The sequence below is a fragment of the Chlorocebus sabaeus genome, chromosome 17 (assembly GCF_047675955.1).
Source record: "Chlorocebus sabaeus isolate Y175 chromosome 17, mChlSab1.0.hap1, whole genome shotgun sequence".
Lineage (NCBI taxonomy): Eukaryota > Metazoa > Chordata > Mammalia > Primates > Cercopithecidae > Chlorocebus > Chlorocebus sabaeus.
The window spans coordinates 43,209,943-43,228,578 of NC_132920.1; the positions used below are offsets into that span (position 1 = coordinate 43,209,943).

The 18,636-nt window shown below is 49.1% G+C and overlaps 1 protein-coding gene across 1 annotated transcript in view; it reads left to right on the top strand.

The window, feature by feature from the left end:
• The first annotated feature begins 488 nt into the window (after positions 1–488).
• PPP2R5D (protein phosphatase 2 regulatory subunit B'delta) overlaps positions 489–18,636 on the top strand; it is a 28,790-nt gene continuing 10,642 nt past the window's right edge. The window contains exons 1-2 of the mRNA XM_007972523.3: positions 489–1,381; positions 6,860–6,937. Coding sequence (XP_007970714.3) covers positions 1,157–1,381; positions 6,860–6,937 — 303 coding nt within the window. The 5' untranslated portion in view covers positions 489–1,156. The remainder of the gene's footprint in view (positions 1,382–6,859; positions 6,938–18,636) is intronic.

Here is an 18,636-nt window from a genome sequence, read left to right on the forward strand (position 1 = left end):
GGGGTTTCACTATGTTGGTCAGGCTGGTCTCAAACTCCTGACCTCGTGATCTGCCCACCTCGGCCTCCCAAAGTGCTGGGATTACAGGTGTGAGTCACCGCACTTGGCCACACGCTTATTCTTTTTGTCGTCGTTGTTGTTTTGAGACAGTCTTGCTCTGTCGCCCAGGCTGGAGTGCAGTGTTGTGATCTCGGCTCACTGCAACCTCTGTCTCCCGGGTTCAAGTGATTCTCCTGCCTCAGCCTCCCAAGTAGCTGGGATTACAGGCGTGCACCACCACACCAGCTAATTTTTGTATTTTTAATAGAGACGGGGTTTCGCCATGTTGGCCAGGCTGGTCTCGAACCTCTGACCTCAGGTGATCCACCTGCCTCAGCCTCCCAAAGTGTTGGGATTACAGGCGTGAGACACCGTGCCTGCCTGGCTTACATTCTCTTTTAATCCTTTGTTTATACACGTCTGTGATCCACCAGACTGCGAACTCTTTGTGGGCATGAACTGAGTCTTATCCATTAGAACATTGACTTGAGCAGGGTGGCAAGTAAGGGATGGATTTCCTGAGACACTTAACAATGAAGTTGCTTTTCCACTGTGTTCCCAACTGCTCAAATCTAGCTGTTCCCCAATCCCAGTACACTTGCAGTAGGAACGGGGACCCTCTTCCTAAAGTTACACCAAGCCAGGGATTCTCATCTCACTTCGACCAGGTCCTAGCCCTGCCAGGCTTCCCCTTTGCTCCTCTGCAACTCCTGTCTAGGGAGGCGGGTGTCCTGGAAGGTCCTTGGGAGCTCCCTCCATCAATTTTGCATCCGCAATTAGCGTTACTTTACCCAGTGAAGAAAGGTGCCCTCCGTATTAGGGCTTCCTTCCTCCAATTCCGACTATACAGGGTAGCATAGTAGGCAAAGTGTGAGAGCCCCTTTAGAAGGAAAGAGCAGGGCTCCAAGCGCCGCGAAGAATGGCCGAGGCCGACGCACAGCAGACGCTGGAGTGCAGCAGTCCTAGCCAAGCTTGGGTTTCCCTTATCCCCGCCTCCTTCGCTAAGCTCGACCCACTTTAGGGCGGGACCACCCACTTCAGCCAATTCTGGAAGCCGAACCCTGGCGGTTTGTACTATTTCTTTCCAATAAGAAAAAAAGGAAGCAGCTTGGCTCCAATGACCAATCCGAGGAGGCGGCGCCTGGTTGTCAGGCAGTTTTGTAGGAGTTCGGGCCAATTGGAGGCGCAGGCACCGCTCGACCCGGGCGCTGCGCGCAGGCGGTGGCGAAGAGACGCCGAGCGGGCCGAGTGCGGCCGAGCAAAGCCGGAGCCGGAGCGGGGCCGCAGGAGACGGGCCGGGTCCGGACGGGCCGAGATGCCCTATAAACTGAAAAAGGAGAAGGTGAGCGTGGCCCTTTTTCCCGCACCGCCGCCTTGGAGCCTGCGCGGAGCTCTGGGAGGGGCCGGAGCCAGGCCCGGGACAGCCCCAGACTGACCCTCCCGTCCGGCCCCCGCAGGACTCCTGGGGCCAGCCCTACGCCCCCGCGACTGGCAGCACCCCCAGCTTGTGCCGCAGCTAGGACAGCTCCCCCACCTTGCCCGGAGAGACTCCCCCCACATACACCTCCCTCCCTTCTTCCCTTATCTTACCCCCGGCCCAGGGTAACCTCCTTCTTCCAGATCTGCCCCATTCCCAGGTCACTGTCCTGCTTTTTCTGTCCCCCCATCACCCCTGGCCCCGATGCCCCATCGGTTTGGGCAGCCCCTCATCTGAAACTGCACGTTCCTCCAGAATTGCCCCCTCCCCCCGCCCTGAGCAGCCCCTTTCCTCTTCCTACCCGCCTGGGACGGCCGCCCCACAGTCCCCTACGGCCCCTTCTCTTTCCATGCCAAGCCCCTGACCTAGAACAGCGCTGCTTTCTCTCTCCTCCACCCAAATCTGGCCTAGGCCCCTCCCTCTAGTTCTTCCTTCACACACAAACTTGTAAGCAGGACTGAGCCCTTCTGTTGATGGAACCTTACAACGACGGTGCTGTAAGGGACCTCTGAGCGCATGCAGTGCAATCCCTAATGGTACAGATGAGGAGACTGAGGCCCCGACAGGGCAAGGGACTTGTCCAAGGTCACACAACCTTCTGGAGGCCCAGCTGCAATATCAGGTCTCCTGACTTAAAGGCCTCTTTTGTATCAAAGCCCTCCTAACTGGCTCCCAGGTGCATCCTAAACCAGTCACCTTTCCAAATCTGAGTAGGCTCCACATCTTTATTCCTAATCCTAGGATAACCTTTGCATTTTTCCTTTTTTTTTTTTTTTCTTTTTGCACCGGTGCTGAATTTCTGCCTTTCCTGAGCTACACCGTCTTCAAATTGGGAATTTGCGCTCACTGTCAGATTATTGTTTCTTCTTAGCCTGCAGGCCAGCCACCCCTGAACACCCATGTCTTTATCATGATGTCCTGACACAGGCCATTTCTTTCTTTCTTTCTTTCTTTTTTTTGAGATGGAATTTCGCTTTTGTTGCCCAGGCTGGAGTGCAATGGTGCGCTCTCGGCTCACCATAACCTCTGCCTCCCAGCTTCAAGGGATTCTCCTGCCTCAGCCTCCCAAGTAGCTGGAATTACAGGCATGCACCACCACACCCAGCTAATTTTGTATTTTTAATAGAGATGGGGCTTCTCCATGTTGGTCAGGCTGGTCTTGAACTCCTGACCTCAGGGGATCTGCCCGCCTCGGCCTGCCAAAGTGCTGGGATTACAGGTGTGAACCCACAGGCCAGTTCTTAATGTTGCTTTCTTTCACCTTCTTCTACCTTGGTACCGCCTTCCTCTGTTCCTCATCCGTGCCTTTTTCTACCCTCTGTTTCCTGCTGTTGCTGAGGTCTGACTCAGAGGTGTGGTTCCTTTGAGGTACAGACTCACACAAAGGATGCTAGGATACCAGTTCCAGCCTCCCCCAGCTTCTCCTCTCCTGGGGCTGGCCCTTTTTGGTGGGGGCTGGCTCTGGCCTGGTGTTCTGGCCACCTGCTTGATGACCCCAGAGGTATATTGCTTTCATTTGCCCTCTGATTGGCTGGGTTACTGGGCTGCCATCTCTGACCTTTTCAATCATACTTTTTCTCCTGGGGTTGTTCTGTATTTGCCAGGCAGCTCTGATTCTGGGTTGTCCCCTTAACCTTTCAGGGCCTGAGGTTCTACGTACAGGGTTGATGATGGTGTACTACATGGTGAGCCTCCTGGGGGTAGTGAGCTGGACAGGGTTGTGTGCCCCACCCAGGCCCTGTCCTTGGGGAGTGGGCATGTGGAGGTGGTTTGGGTAGCTCAGTTGTAGACAATGCACACAGAAATCAACCACACCAGGGGCTAAGGGAAATGGAATTCGGGGAAAGCTGGTGAGGTCCCCACCCATTTGTAATTTTTAATCTGTTGGACTAGATACTGTCCCATCCCCAGAAAGCAATAGCCTACTAGTCTGTGAAGAAGACGACGAATTCCCAGTGAGACTAGCTAGGACCATGGGTGTAAGCGTTTGGTTGGGAAAGGGTGTTGGAAGGATTGGGGTGCATGGAGCCAGGCATAACTCTCACCTCCCTATAAGGTTTTTCTGCTCTTGATTTTCAGCTGCATTTGGCCTTCTTCAATGGTTGGCAGGCTCTGAGGGGGGTTGACAGTGTGACTGAGGTTTGCCTGGATGCCTGTGGGTGGAGGATCTTTAATGCTCTTCTGTGACCTGTCTCCTCTCTCCTGGCCATCTTTTACAGTTTCCTCTCTAAAGCTTTTCTGAGCCCTCAGTCAGGAGTGAACTCTCCTTTCTTTTCTGGATTTGCAGAGCACTTAGTAGGCCACTTACGGTCCTTTTGTGTTTGGCCTTGGATGGGAATTAATTGTGGACAAGCCTTTTCTTCCTCCTTGAGATAATAACTAAGTTTCATTTTGTTTGGCAACTCCTTTTCACACAGTAAGTAGGTGCTTAGTGGATAGGTGCTAAGATAATCTCTTGGAGGGATTCGCCTCTCTCCCCTTCCTTCATGTTCTCCTCTGGGACTTACCTCTTTTATTTTCCTGAGTAGGGTGCCCCTGCCCCCTCCGACTTTTTTCTTGTTCATAATAATAGTAATAACATTGACCAGCACTACGGTTTTCATGTGCCTTAACACTGTACTGAGGGAAGAGGGTACTAATATTGTCATCATCTAATAGATAAGGAAACTCTCTCTGAGATGAGGCTTAGAGAGGCTAGTTAACTTGTCTATGATTATATAGCTAGTAAGAGTTGGGCCCAAAACACAGGGCTGGGTCCAAACATGTTCGTGTTTTTTTCTTTTTAAGATGGAGTCTGGCTCTGTCACTCAGACTGGAGTGCAGTGGCACGATCTCAGCTCACTGCAAGCTCCACCTCCCGGGTGCACGCCATTCTCCTGCACCTCCTGAGTAGCTGGGACTACAGGTGCCTGCCACCGCGCCCGGCTAATTTTTTGTATTTTTAGTAGAGACGGGGTTTCACCATGTTAGTCAGGCTGGTCTTGAATTCCTCGCCTTGTGATCTGCCCGCCTTGGCCTCCCAAAGTGCTGGGATTAGAGGCGTGAGCCACCACGCCCAGCCTTTTTTTTTTTTGAGACAGAGTCTCACTCTTTTGCCCAGGCTGGAGTGCAGTGGCGCAGTCTCGGCTCACTGCAGCCTCCGCCTCCTGGGTTCAAGCTATTCCCTGCCTCAGCCTCCCAAGCAGCTGAGATTACAGGCACCTGCCACCATGCCTGGCTAATTTTTTTTGTATTTTTAGTAGAGACGGGGTTTCGCCATCTTGGCCAGGGTGGTCTTGAACTCCTGACCTCGTGATCCACCCACCTCGGCCTCTCAAAGTGCTGAGATTACAGGCGTGAGCCACTGCGCCCGGCCCAAACATGTTCTTTTAACCTCTGTTCTACACAGCACTTGATGGCTGAGCTGGGCTGAAGTATGTGTGCTGCACCTGTTCTGCAGGAGCCAGGGAGCAAGGGTGGTGGGCCTGGTTCCTCCACGCCCACTCACACCCACACACTAAGGCAGCTGGATCTCTCTTAGGCACATTCTTTGAAAGATATGTCTGAGGCATCATGCTGAGTGCTGTAGGGTGGGTGGAGGGGTACACAAAAGAATAAGCAGCTTATGATCTAATAGAGAGATCAGAGATGATGAAGATGGGTCAGCTTTGTCCAAGGGGTTCATATCTGGGGTGTGTGCAGACACCTCAATGTTGTGTCCTGCCTGCACCCTGCCCCCAGCCTATTTCTCTCCACCCCATGCTCTCAGCCACTGTCAAGGGTCAGTGTAGCCAGCAGGGTTAGTATACAGCAGGAGCGTGCTCAGCCCAGAGAAGGAACCCCTTCCCCCTACTGCATCAAGCTGCTCTACACCACACCTTTCTTCCTCCCCAAGAAGCCTTCCCCCTACTCCAGCCCACACAGAGCTCTCTTCTCCCTGAAATCCTTTTGCCCCCATAGTCACAATAACTTGATTTAACACTTCTCACTGAAGGGGCTTGGCTTCTATTGAATTGCACAATCTCAGAGCTGGAAGTAATTTCCAAGATCCTCCAGTCCTCATTAAAGGCTTGAATTTCTTTTGCAACATGCCTTACAGGAGGTCACCCAGCCCCTGCTTGAATGTTCTCAGGGGTTAGGGAGCTTTTGGCTTCACTAGGTGGCCAGTTTTAGTGCCATTGCTCCATGATAAAATTCTTGTTTGGAGCTTCAGCCCGACTTGCAACTTCAGCCCTTTGCTCTCATGCCTCTGGTCCATATGGACAAGTTGCATCCAAGGCAGGCCTTCATTTGTTTAAGATCCATCTTGCTTCTCCATCCCTCATGACTCCTCCCTTCCATTGTTAACTATCCCAGTTCCTGCAGCTGTTGGTCTTGGGACATGCCTTTGAATCCACTCCCAGTATGGGTTGCATTTCCCTCTAAGAAAAACTAGGATTTGTCATGGCCCCTCCCAAGCCTGATGGTCATGACTGAACCAGATCCTCCAGGATAGCCCTGTCAGTGCCAAGCAGTTTGCACAGGTCTGTTAACAGGATGGAAGGTCACGTGAGCTGCACATGGATGATTTGTGTTGAGCTTGAAGCCAGACCTAAATCCCCAAGTCTTTTTCACATTTTCCCCATCCTGTCCCTGTGCAGTTGCTTTTTTTGGCTCGAAGCATAGGAAGAGATGCTGGGCAGGCCAGGGCTCTGAGCCAGCTGCCAGGTTCCCAAAGGAGACTTCAGACTAGTGCTCACTCTTTGTAACAGTTCAGGTTTTACCTCCATCCCTGTCTCAGTGCTCATCAACTGAGGTGCTCTTGGCATTTTGGGTGGGACAGTTCTGTACCTGTTAGCATTCCTGGACCTTACTGATTAAATGCCGAGTAGCACCCTGTTGTCTGTGCGCTATCTGTGACATCCAAAAATTGCCTCCCAGTCTTTCCAGGTAGCTGTGAGGGGATAGTGGTGACTCCCTGCACTCCAGCATGAAAGCCTCCGGCACCCCTTTGACCATGTTAGCCAGAAGCCAGTGAGCAACTGTTCCCTGATGCTTTTTCCTTAAGCCTCCTCACTCTGGTTCTGACCTGAGCAAAGGACCTCCCAGACCCAACCTCTGCACTAGCCTAATGAGGTGAAAGATGAAGGAGCACTCTCATGCTGAATTAGTGTGTGTTTGGGGTAACTTCCTAACCAGATTCTAAACTCCTGGAGGGGCTGAATCTCCTTCTGTGTAGATCCCTCCACCCACCCCAGCTTGGCACAAGGTAGGTTCTAATTGAACCTGGACAGAGGATATTTGCAACAAAGATCTAAGGGAGCCAGATAAGACCTCTCCCTTTCCCTGGCATCTGCTAACTCTACCTTCATCTTCTCCTTTCAGGAGCCCCCCAAGGTTGCCAAGTGCACAGCCAAGCCTAGCAGCTCGGGCAAGGATGGTGGAGGCGAGAACACTGAGGAGGTAATGAATGTAGGCGTAGCCTTAGATATGATGTAGGTGCCACCCGCAACTCCATGATGGCTAGTGGGGTAGGGAATCCCAGGAGGTGAGGCAGAAGGGAAGGCTTCCATATCCTGGGAGGAACCTGGACAGCCCATCCAGACTGCGCTCAGGCAGGATTTCCCTTTGGTTGGTATAGACCAAATACATTCTCTAGTTCTTCAGACTCCCCAGAGATTCCTATGAAAGTTGTTTCTCTGCTTACCAACTTGGAATGTTGAGAATTCATTTTTCTTGGGGCAAAAAGCTGGAGGTTCTGGGATCCTGGGCAGAAGGGGAAAAGTCCACAGACACTTGATGGGGTAACAAGTGACTTCAGCATGACTCTGGGTGGGGCAGGAGATTGGGAGGGGCTGGTGTCCCTGAGTTGGGCCCAGCTGGGCCCACTGCCCTTGGTCCCAATTGAATGTGAGCATGACTAAAAGACAGTCCTGAGCAGAGGTCAGCGCAGCTTAGCAATCTCGGGCTATAAAGCAATAAACAGCAAGCCGAGAGAGCACCAGAAGAGGGAGAGACTTAAGGAAATATACAGTATATCCATGAAAGTTTGCGAGCGTGCACAATGGGATGCTTTGGATGGTGAATGATCCTGTGAACATACACAGCGAGCATCCACCACATCCTACCTGGAAACTGGTGATTGATGCTTTCTCTGCTTTCTCCCTCCTGCTCTAAACTGTTCAGAGGGATGGAGGAGAACTGGAAACAGAGCTCTCTAGTTATGGACAGGTCTTACGGTTTTTTGGGAGAAGAGATTGATGAGCATATGTTTGGGGTTAACTATGCGTTTAGATGTTTCTCAGTACTTCTGCTGATAGGTCACCTCTAGAGAGGCACAAACAGTTTTCAAACCTCATTTTAGGCCTCATTTAAGTAATCAGAAGCAGAGTAGGTTTTCCCCATTTTATAGACATGGAAGTTGAGGACCACAGAAGAGGAATTATTCTTTCTTCTGCACTTATGTAGTATTCTACTTTTTTTTTTTTTTTTTTTTTTTTTTGAGATGGAGTCTCTCTCTTGTTGCCCAGGCTGGAGTGCAGTGGTACGATCTTGGCTCGCTGCAACCTCCACCTCCCAGGTTCAAGCAATTCTCCTGCCTCAGCCTCCTGAGTAGCTGGGATTACAGTCATGTGCCACAATGCCTGGCTAATTTTTTGTATTTTTAGTAGAGACGGGGTTTCACCATGTTGGCCAGGCTGGTCTTGAACTCCTGACCTCAGGTGATCCACCTGCCTCAGCCTCCTAGAGTGCTGGGATTACAGGTGTGAGCCATTGTGCCCGGCCCTTATGCAGTATTCTAAATGTCTCTTTAATAATCCTTATCACTCAGCTCTGTGTCCATTTGTTCCCATCTATGTCTCTCAGACTGTGAACTCCAAGGGAAGGAGCTGTTATTCTGCATTGCTTCTTTCCTATCTCTGTGCACTTGTGCAATTGGTTCATAGTAAATGCTTCTGGGAAGACACACTCTGGGCTCAATATCCCTTTCAGGAATGATGACATTTGTGGGACCCACAGGGAAGGTGGTTGGAAGCTGGTAACTTGACATTGAGAGCAGCAAGAAACAGGATTTTCTAAGTCATGAAAATCCTGGGAGAAGAAGGAAAATTTAATGGGGAGTTCCTACCTTTTGCCTAACTAGCTCCTACTTCTTTAGTTCTTAGATGGGATGTTGTTTCCTTAAAGCAGCCTTTTTTGACCACCCACCCCTATCCCTCGCTAGGGCTCCTGTTAGTTACTCTTTTGGCCCTCAGTGCCTGGTAGCGCCGGTAGCACCTAAACACGACTGTAATGAAGTAATTCCTTGTGAATTCATTGTTTTATCGGCTGTCTCTTGTGTTAGCTAGCACAGGAGCTCCATGAGGCTCTCATTCACCCCTGAAGGGCCTGACACAGCAGAAGCACCTAGCATTTGAATGCATTAGTGAGTGAATGAGTGAACGAGTGAATGAACAGATGCACTAATTTCAAATTAGAGCTGGAAAGGACCTTAGGGTCTGACATGATCAGTTCATAGATGGGAAAATGAAGCCTGAACAGGTTAAGGAGTATGCTGAGATCAGCTGCTATGATTTATTCACTGCCTTTTAAACAAATATGCCCAAGACAATGGGTCTATTTCAAGCAATCTGGGAAAGGAGGGTGTTGAGTTCACCTTGGGATGTTTGATGAAACGCTGCTCAGGGTTCACAGATATGAGACGGCAGCAAGAATTATCCATGATTTTCTAGACATGTACTCATGTCTGGGATGGCAGGGGTATGCTGGAAAAGTTCGAGCTAGGATGTGAGGCTGTGGTCTTCAAAAGCTGTTTGGCACAGTCTTTCCCTTGCCCTTTTCTTGTCCGAAAGTTTGGGCTCTTCTAGCTAGTTTTGCTCTGTCAGGCATTTGCCAGAGCCTTTCTAATTGATCTAATAGTTATAGCAGTTAATGTGTATTTTATAGAGCAGTTACTTTGTGTTAGTTTCCTAGGGCAGCCATAATAAACTACTACAAATAAGCCAGGCACACTGGCTCACACCTGTAATCCTAATGCTTTGGGAAGCTGAGGTGGGAGAATTGCTTGAGGGCAGGAGTTTGACACCAGCCTAGGCAACATACAGAGACCTTGTCTCTACAAAAAAATAAAAAATAAAAAATTAGCCGGGTGTGGGGGTATGTGCACTTGTACTTCCAGCCACACAGGAGGCTGAGGTGGAGGATCGCTTGAGTCCAGGAGTTCAAGGCTGCAGTGGGCAATGATCGTAGCACCCTGCACTCCAGCCTAGGTGACAGAATGAGACCCTGTCTCAAGAAAACAAAACAAAACAAATTACTACAAATTGGGTGGCTTAAAACAATAGAAATAGGCCAGGTCCAATGGCTCACACCTGTAATCCCAGCACTTTGGGAGGCTGAGGCGGGTGGATCACCTGAGGTCAGGAGTTCGAGAGCAGCCTGGCCAACATGGTAAAACCCTGTCTCTACTAAAAATACAAAAATTGGACTGGGCATGGTGGCTCATGCCTGTCATCCCAGCACTTTAGGAGGCTGAGGTGGGTGGATCACCTGAGGTCAGGAGTTCGAGACCAGCCTGACCAACATAGTAATCTCAGCTACTCAGGAGGCTGAGGGAGGAGAATCACTTGAACCCAGGAGCCAGAGGATACAGTAAGCTGATGTCGCACCATTGCACTCCAGAGTGGGCAACAAGAGCAAAACTCCGTCTCAAAAAAAAAAAAAAAAAAATTAGCTGGGCGTGATGGTGGCACACCTGTTATCCCAGCTACTGGGGAAGCTGAGGCTGGAGAATTGCTTGAACCCAGGAGGCGGAGGCTGCAGTGAATGGAGATCGTGCCATTGCACTCCAGCCTTGGCGACAAGAGTGAAACTCCGTCTCAAAAAACGAACAAACAAAAAAACAGAAATATATTCTCTCTCAGCTCTGGAGGCCAAAAGTTGTAAAATTAGTGTCGGCAGGGCCATGTCCTTCAGAGGTTCTAAGGAAGAATCCGTTCCACATCTCTCTCCTAGATTCCGGTGGCTTTTGACCATCTTTGGCATTCCTTGTAGATGCATCACTTTAATCTCGCCTCTGTGTTCACACAGCATTCTCCTCCATGTGTCTGTGTCTCTGTCCGAATTTTCCTCTTGTAAGGACACCAGTCATATTGGACTTAGGTTTCACCCCAATCTAGTATGATCTCATTTTAACTTGATTACATCTGCAAAGACCCTGTTTCCAAGTAAGGTCACATTCACAGATTCTAGGTGGACATGAATTTGGTGGTGGAAGGGGGTAAGGGACAGAATACTGTGCAATACTATGTACCAGGCACCGTGCTAAGTACTTTGCATGCATTGTCTCATTTAACCTTCACAATACTCCCGTTAAATCCCTTTAATATTATTATTCCCATTTCATAGATGAAATTGAGGCTTAGAAATATTAACTGGGCACAGTGGCTCATGCCTATAATCCCAGCACTTTGGGAGGCCGAGGAGGACGGATCACCTGAGGTCAGGAGTTGGTCAGGCTAGTCAGCCTGGCCAACATGGTGAAACGCTGTCTCTACTCAAAATACAAAAATTAGCCAGGCGTGGTCAGGAGAATTGCTTGAACCTGGGAGGTGGAGGTTGCAGTGAGCCGAGATTGTGCCACTGCACTCCAGCTTGGGGGAGACAGCAAGACTCTGTCTCAAAAAAAAAAAAAAAGGAAATGTTAAGTAGCTTTTATTCAGCCAGTAAGGCAGTAAGGCAGAGCTGGAATTCAACCCAGGTCTGTGTGACTCTGGAGTCTCTTGTGGTCTTTAATGAAGTGATACTGCTAGCTCTAAGATTCTAGAAATAAATCCTAGAATAGAAAGGAGCCTCGGGAGATCAGATCAGACACTGTTGACCTGCCTCTGCAGGTAAGGGTCTTTCCTGATCTGTCCTTGGAGAAAAAAATTCAATGTCCTCATGCCTGTAATCCCAGCACTTTGGGAGGCCGAGGCGGGTGGATCACCTGAGGTTGGGAGTTCGAGACCAGCCTGGCCAACATGGTGAAACCCCATCTCTACTAATAATACAAAAATTAGCCAGGCATGGTGGTGCACACCTGTAATTCCAGCCTATAATCTCAGCTACTAGGGAGGCTGAGGCATGAGAATCGCTTGAACCTGGGAGATGGAGGTTGCGGTGAGCCAAGATCACGCCATTGCACTCCAGCCTGGGCAACAAGAGCAAAACTCCATCTCAAAAAAATAAAAATAAAAATTTAGTGTCATAGACTCCTGTACGTGCTGAGCCCTGTCCTGAGTCTGGAGTAGGGACAGAGGGAGGAATAAATTTTCCCCCACTTCAGCCTGTCCTCTCTGAGGTCAGAGTTGTTACTCTAAAAACCTTCTTGGTCTTATCAGTCCTCTACTTAAAAACCTGTTTTGGCATCTCACTGCTTACAAGTTAAAATCCAAACTCACTAGCATGGCACCCTCAACCCCTCTGAGCTGGCCCCACTCTTTTTCTAGCGTCAGTCCTGGCTTTGTGTCCCACCGAACTTCCCATATATTTATTTATTTATTTGTTTGTTTATTTATTTTGGAGATAGGATCTCACTGTGTTCCCCAGGCTGGAGTACAGTGGTACAGTCATGGCTCACTGCAGCCTCAACCTCTTGGGCTCAAGGGATCTTTTCACCTCAGCCCCCTGAGTAGCTGGGACTGCAGGCACGAGCCACTGTGCTCAGCTAAGTTTTGTATTTTTTGTAGAGATAGGTTCTTACTGTGTTGCCAAGGCTGGTCTTGAATTCCTGGACTGAAACAATCCTCCTGCCTTGGCCTCTGAAAGTGCTGGGATTACAGGTGTGAGCTACTGTGCCCTGCCCAACTTCCTGTCTTCTGATATGACAACCCCTTTATGACTCAGGATGCTCACAGATGCAGTTCCACTGGCCTGGACTGCTTTATTTCGCCTGTGTCTTTTTTTGCCTATTAAACTCATGTTTATTCTTTTCTTTTTTTTTTGAGATGGAGTCTCACTCTGTTGCCTAGGCTGGAGTGCAGTGGCGTGATCTCGGCTCACTGCAACCCCCGCCTCCCAGGTTCAAGCGATTCTCCTGCCTCAGCCTCCCAAGTAGCTGGGACTACAGGCACGCGCCACCGTGCCCTCCTAAGTTTTCTATTTTTTTGTTTCACCATGTTGGCCAGGATAGTCTTGATCACTTGACCTCATGATCCGCCTGCCTCGGCCTCCCAAAGTGCTGGGATTACAGGCATGAGCCACTGTACCTGGCCATTTAAACTCATGTTTATTTTTTAAGAGCCAAAAAAGAAAAAAATAATAAAAACCAAATCAAAAGCCACCTCTTCAGGGATATCTTCCCTAATTCTTCCAGGCAGAGTTTGCAGCTCAGCCCTCTCTGTTCTTGCATTTTCTTTGTTCAGTTAGCTGTATTTGTGTCTGTCCTGCCTAGTGGACTGTGAGCTCTTTGATGGCAAGGGCCATGTTTTAGTCACCTTTAAAATTTTTTTTTATGGTATAGAATTTGCATATAAACGTTTAATCTTTAATGCTTAGCATGATGTTCAGTTAATAATTGAAGGAAGGAAAGAATTAAGCAACACTAGATGGAGCTCTAGACGTCACCACTGGAGAGAAGGCCTCTGTGATTTTTGGGATTTTAAACTAAAATGATCTTCATTTATTAGGCCAGTTAATTCATTATGCAAAAGAAATACAACATTTAATCTTGGCAGTTTTTCTGTTAATTGTATGTTTCATCTTTCTCTTATATTAAATACTTTCTATAGTGCTTAAATTATATTTCTATCTCTTTATTTTTTATTTATTTAATTTTGAGACAGACTCTTGCTTTGTTGCCCAGGCTGGAGTGTCTCGGCTCACTGCAACCTCTGCCTCCTGGGTTCAAGTGATTTTTGTGTCTCAGCCTCCTGAGTAGCTGGGATTACAGGCGCCCACCACCATGCCCGGCTAAATTTTGTGTTTTTATTTATTTTATTTTTGTTTATTTATTTTTTGAGACGGAGTTTCACTGTTGTTGCCCAGGCTGGAATGCAATGGCGCGACCTCAGCTCACTGCAACCTCCGCCTCCTGGGTTGAAGTGATTTTCCTTCCTCAGCCTCCTGAGTAGCTGGTATTACAGGCATGCACCACCACGTCTGGCTAATTTTGTATTTTTAGTAGAGATGGGGTTTCTCCATGTTGGTCAGGCTCATCTTGAACTCCTGATCTCAGGTGATCTGCCCGTCTCAGCCTCCCAAAGTGCTGGGATTATAGGTGTGGGCCACCATGCCCGGCCGTTATTATTTTTATTTTTATTTTATTTTTTGAGATGGAGTTCCGCTCTTGTCGCCCAGGCTGGAGTACAATGGCGCGATCTCGGCTCACTGCAATATCCACCTCCCAGGTTCAAGCAATTCTCCTGCCTCAACCTCCCAAGTAGCTGAGATTACAGGCGCCTACCACCATGCCCGGCTAATTTTTGTACTTTTAGTAGAGACAGGGTTTCACCATGTTGGCTAGGCTGGTCTCTAACTCTTTTTTTTTTTTTTTTTTTTTTGAGGCGGAGTCTCGCTCTGTTGCCCAGGCTGGAGTGCAGTGGCGCGATCTCGGCTCACTGCAAGCTCCGCCTCCCGGGTTCACACCATTCTCCTGCCTCAGCCTCCCGAGTAGCTGGGACTACAGGCGCCCGCCACCTCGCCCGGCTAGTTTTTTGTATTTTTTAGTAGAGATGGGGTTTCACTGTGTTAGCCAGGATGGTCTCGATCTCCTGACCTTGTGATCCGCCCGTCTCGGCCTCCCAAAGTGCTGGGATTACAGGCTTGAGCCACCGCGCCCGGCCTGGTCTCTAACTCTTGACCTCTGGTGATCTGCTCGCCTCAGCCTCCCAAACTGCTGGGATTATAAGGGTGAGCCACCATGCCCAGCCAACTTTTGTATTTTTAGTAGAGATGGGGTTTTGCCATATTGGCCAGGCTGGTCTTGAACTGGCCTCAAGTGATCTGCTGCCTTGGCCTCCCAAAGTGCTGGGATTACAGACGTGAGCCACCATGCTGGGCCCCTGTCTCTTTATTTATATTTGAATATTTGGGTTTAAATTTTTTTTTTTTTTTGAGATTTTTTTTTTTGGGGGGATTACAGACTTGAGCCACTGTGCCCAGCCTGGGTTTAAATTATTAATGGCAGCTGTGTTCAGAATAGGCTGGACCAGGATAGGTTCGGAGTAGGCACATTTAGTTGGAATTTTCTGAGTATGAGTGTGGTGTGGAAATTCACACTGCCACTTGATTGCTGAAGGCCTGAATCTAGGAAGACTTCTTGGAGTATGGATCCTGTTCAGAGTTTGGAAGTGAAAGCAGTAGTACTTCAGGCGGAAGAGATGGCCTCTATGGAGTCCCAGAAGTGAGGGCCAGATACGGTGGCTCACACCTGTAATCCCAGCACTTTGGGAGGCTGAGGTAGGTGGATTGCTTGAGCTCCAGAGTTTGAGACCAGCCTAGGCAACGTGGTGAAACCCAGTCTCTACAAAAACTACAAAAAATAAGGCCAGGCACAGTGGTTCACGCCTGTAATCCCAGCATTTTGGGAGGCTGAGGCAGGCAGATCACTTGAGGTCAGGAGTTCGAGACCAGCCTGGCCAACATGGTGAAACCCTGTCTCTACTGAAAATACAAAAATTAGCTAGGCCTGGTGGTGCACGCCTATAATTCCAGCTACTCAGGAGGCTCAGGCAGGTGAATTGTTTGAGCCTGGGAGGCGGAGGTTGCAGTGAGCCGAGATCGCACCACTGCATTCCAGCCTGGGTGACAGAGCGAGACTGTTTCTAAAATAAAAAATAAAATAAAATAAATAAAATAAAATAAAATAAAATAAATAAAATAAGAAAAAATAAAATAAGAAAAAAATAAAATAAATAAGAAAAAATAAAATAAGAAAAGCTAAGATAAAATAAGATAAAAAAAGATAAAATAAAATAAAATAAAATAAAATAAATAAAATAAAATAAAATAGAGTCCCACAAGTGAAACTGGGCAGGACAAAGTAGCGAGTGGAGGATAGATTGGCCAAGTTGCCTTTGGTCAGTGTCCACCCCTGCTTTGATAGCTGCAGAAGCTTCTCAGGGGACTCACTTGCCTTCTACATCCAACCCAGGTGAACGGAGAAGTTAGAGGCTGGAGCTTCTAGGAGAAATGGTTGAATGCCCATGAGTAGGTGACATATCGCCCACCTCCCTCTGACATGCATGTTTCCTAGTGAAGGGTGAATAGACAGTGGTTACCTCATCGGGGCTTGGCAGCCAGGGGCTTTGCTGGCAGGAGCAGCTGTCTCTCAGATGCTTCTTGTGTCTGGATCTTGGGAGCCAATGGTCCTCATAAACCAGGGCAGCTCAGTGGGGTAGGGGGCAGGGCAGAGTAAGCCCACTCAGCTGCTCTCCAGCCACTCCAGCCTTCAATAATGCAATACTAGTATAGAAAAGACCTTAGATATCAGCTCATTGGGTGGGTTTTGTTTTGTTTGTTTTGTTTTGTTTCTGAGATGGAGTCTTATTCTGTTGCCCAGGCTGGACTGCAGTGGTGCGATCTCAGCTCACTGCAATCTCTGTCTCCCAGGTTCAAGTGATTCTCCCACCTCAGCCTCCTGAGTAGCTGGGATTACAGGCCCCCGCCATCATGCCTGGCTAATTTTTTGTATTTTTAGTAGAGATAGGGTTTTGCCATGTTGGCCAGGCTGGTCTCCTGACCTCAGGTGATCTGCCCGCCTCAGCCTCCCAAAGAGCTGGGATTGCAGGCATGAGCCACCATGCCCGGCCATTGGTGGGGCATAAAACCCTCTGTTCTCTCTAACCTTTACCGGAATAATGGTTGGGAAACCACTGATCTAGTCCTGCCACCTCTTTTTTTTTTTTGAGATGGAGTCTTGCTCTGTCGCCCAGGGTAGAGTGCAGTGGCGTGATCTCGGCTCCCTGCAACCTCTGCCTCCCAGGTTCAAATGATTCTCCTGCCTCAGCCTCCTGAATAGCTGGGATTACGGGTGCCTGCTACCGCACCCAGCTAATTTTTGTATTTTTAGTAGAGATGGGGTTTCACCATGTTGGCCAGGCTGGTCTCAAACTCCTGACCTCGTGATCTAGCCACCTTGGCCTCCCAAAGTGCTGGGATTATAGGCGTGAGCCACCGCGTCTGGCCACCTCTTTTTTTTTTTTTTTTTTTTGACATAGGGTCTTGCTCTGAATCCCAGGCTGCAGTGCAGTAGTGTGATTTTGGCTCACTGCATCCTCTGCCTCCTGGGTTCAAGCAATTCTCCCATCTCAGTCTCCTGAGTAGCTGGGGCTACAGGTGTGCACCACCACACCCGGCTAATTGTTTTTGTGCATTTTTAGTAGAGTCAGAGTTTCACCATGTTGGTCAGGCTGGTCTTGAACTCCTGACCTCAAGTGATCCACCTGCCTTGGCCTCCCAAAGTGCTAGGATTACAGACATGAGCCACTGTGCCTGGCTATCTTCTTGTTAGCAGAAAAAATTGAGGCCTTCCTTTTCCCTTTCTGGGAAGAATGCCTCTCTCTGGCTGCCTCCTCAGTGTGAGGTTTGTGGAAGTGCAGGGTGTCTGCATCTTACCTGGAAGGATGGAGTCTTGTCGTCAGGTTGGCACTGAGCCCCTCACCCTAGTATCACTAATGTTTCTCCCTCCAGACTCTGCTCCTAATGCTGTATAGCACCCTGTTCTGAGGATTCCTGAGTTGGGGCAGGAGAGGAAGAGCCTGTGGGGAGGAGCCTGGGCAGGAACTGAAATCTTTGGCTCCTGGTCAACCAACCAACCAAACCTTCATTCAATTCCTATTAGGTGTCTGTGCTGGGGGCACCCACAGGTGTACAAACAGGGTCCTGGCTTTCAAAGGACTTGCCATCTAGTTAGGGGAATGACATATGAAGAGACTAAGAGGTGTCACTAGGGGGTGAGCAGTCACAAAGCCAATGGAACAGACAAGTGGTATCAAAAGGAGGGGATGATACCCAAGGGCTGGAAAGATCTGAGAAGACTTTTTGGAAGAAAGTGGGACTTAAACGGAGTCTTGGAAGATGCAGTGATTTTCTAGGTCCCCCATTTTCTTTCTTTTCTTTTTTTTTTGAGACAGAATTTCACTCTTGTTACCCAGGGTGGAGTGTAATGGCGCGATCTTGGCTCACTGCTAAGATCAAGCAATTCTCCTGCCTCAGCCTCCTGAGTAGCTGGGATTACAGGCATGCACCACCTCACCCGGCTAACTTTGTATTTTTAGTTGAGATGGGGTTTCTGCATGTTGGTCAGGCTGGTCTTGAACTCCCAACCTCAGGTGATCTGCCTGCTTTAGCCTCACAAAGTGCTGGGATTGCAAGCTTGAGCCACTGTGCCCAGCCGGGGTTCCCCATTTTTAAGCAAGGAGGATAATGGACTCAACGGAACATTTGAGTTGTGCTAGCATAGGAAGGAGATTCCAGGCTGCATTCCTAAAACCTGGGTATGGGAAATAATAGTAATAGTAGTGGTGGTAGTAGAAGGTACCTCTTATAAAATGCTTCTTTAGGGCCGGGCACGGTGGCTCACACCTGTAATCCCAGCACTTTGGGAGGCCGAGGAGGGCAGATCACGAGGTCAGGAGATCGAGATCAGCCTTGTTAATATGGTGAAACTCCGGTCGGGCGCGGTGGCTCACGCCTGTAATCCCAGCACTTTGGGAGGCCGAGGCGGGCGGATCACAAGGTCAGGAGATCGAGACCATGGTGAAACCCCGTCTCTACTAAAAATAGAAAAAATTAGCCGGGCGCAGTGGCGGGCGCCTGTAGTCCCAGCTACTCGGGAGGCTGAGGCAGGAGAATGGCGTGAACCCGGGAGGCGGAGCTTGCAGTGAGCCGAGATTGCGCCATTGCACTCCAGCCTGGGCGACAGAGCGAGACTCCGTCTCAAAAAAAAAAAAAAAAAAAAAATGGTGAAACTCCATACTAAAAATACGAAAAATAATTAGCTGGGCGTGGTGGCGCGCGCCTGTAATCCCAGCTACTCCAGAGGCTGAGGCAGGAGAATTGCTTGAACCCGGGAGGCGGAGGTTGCAGTGAGCCGAGATTGTGCCATTGCACTCTCTAGCCTGGGCAACAGAGCCAGACTCTGTCTCAAAAAAAAAAAAGGGCTTCTTCAGTGCCAGGAA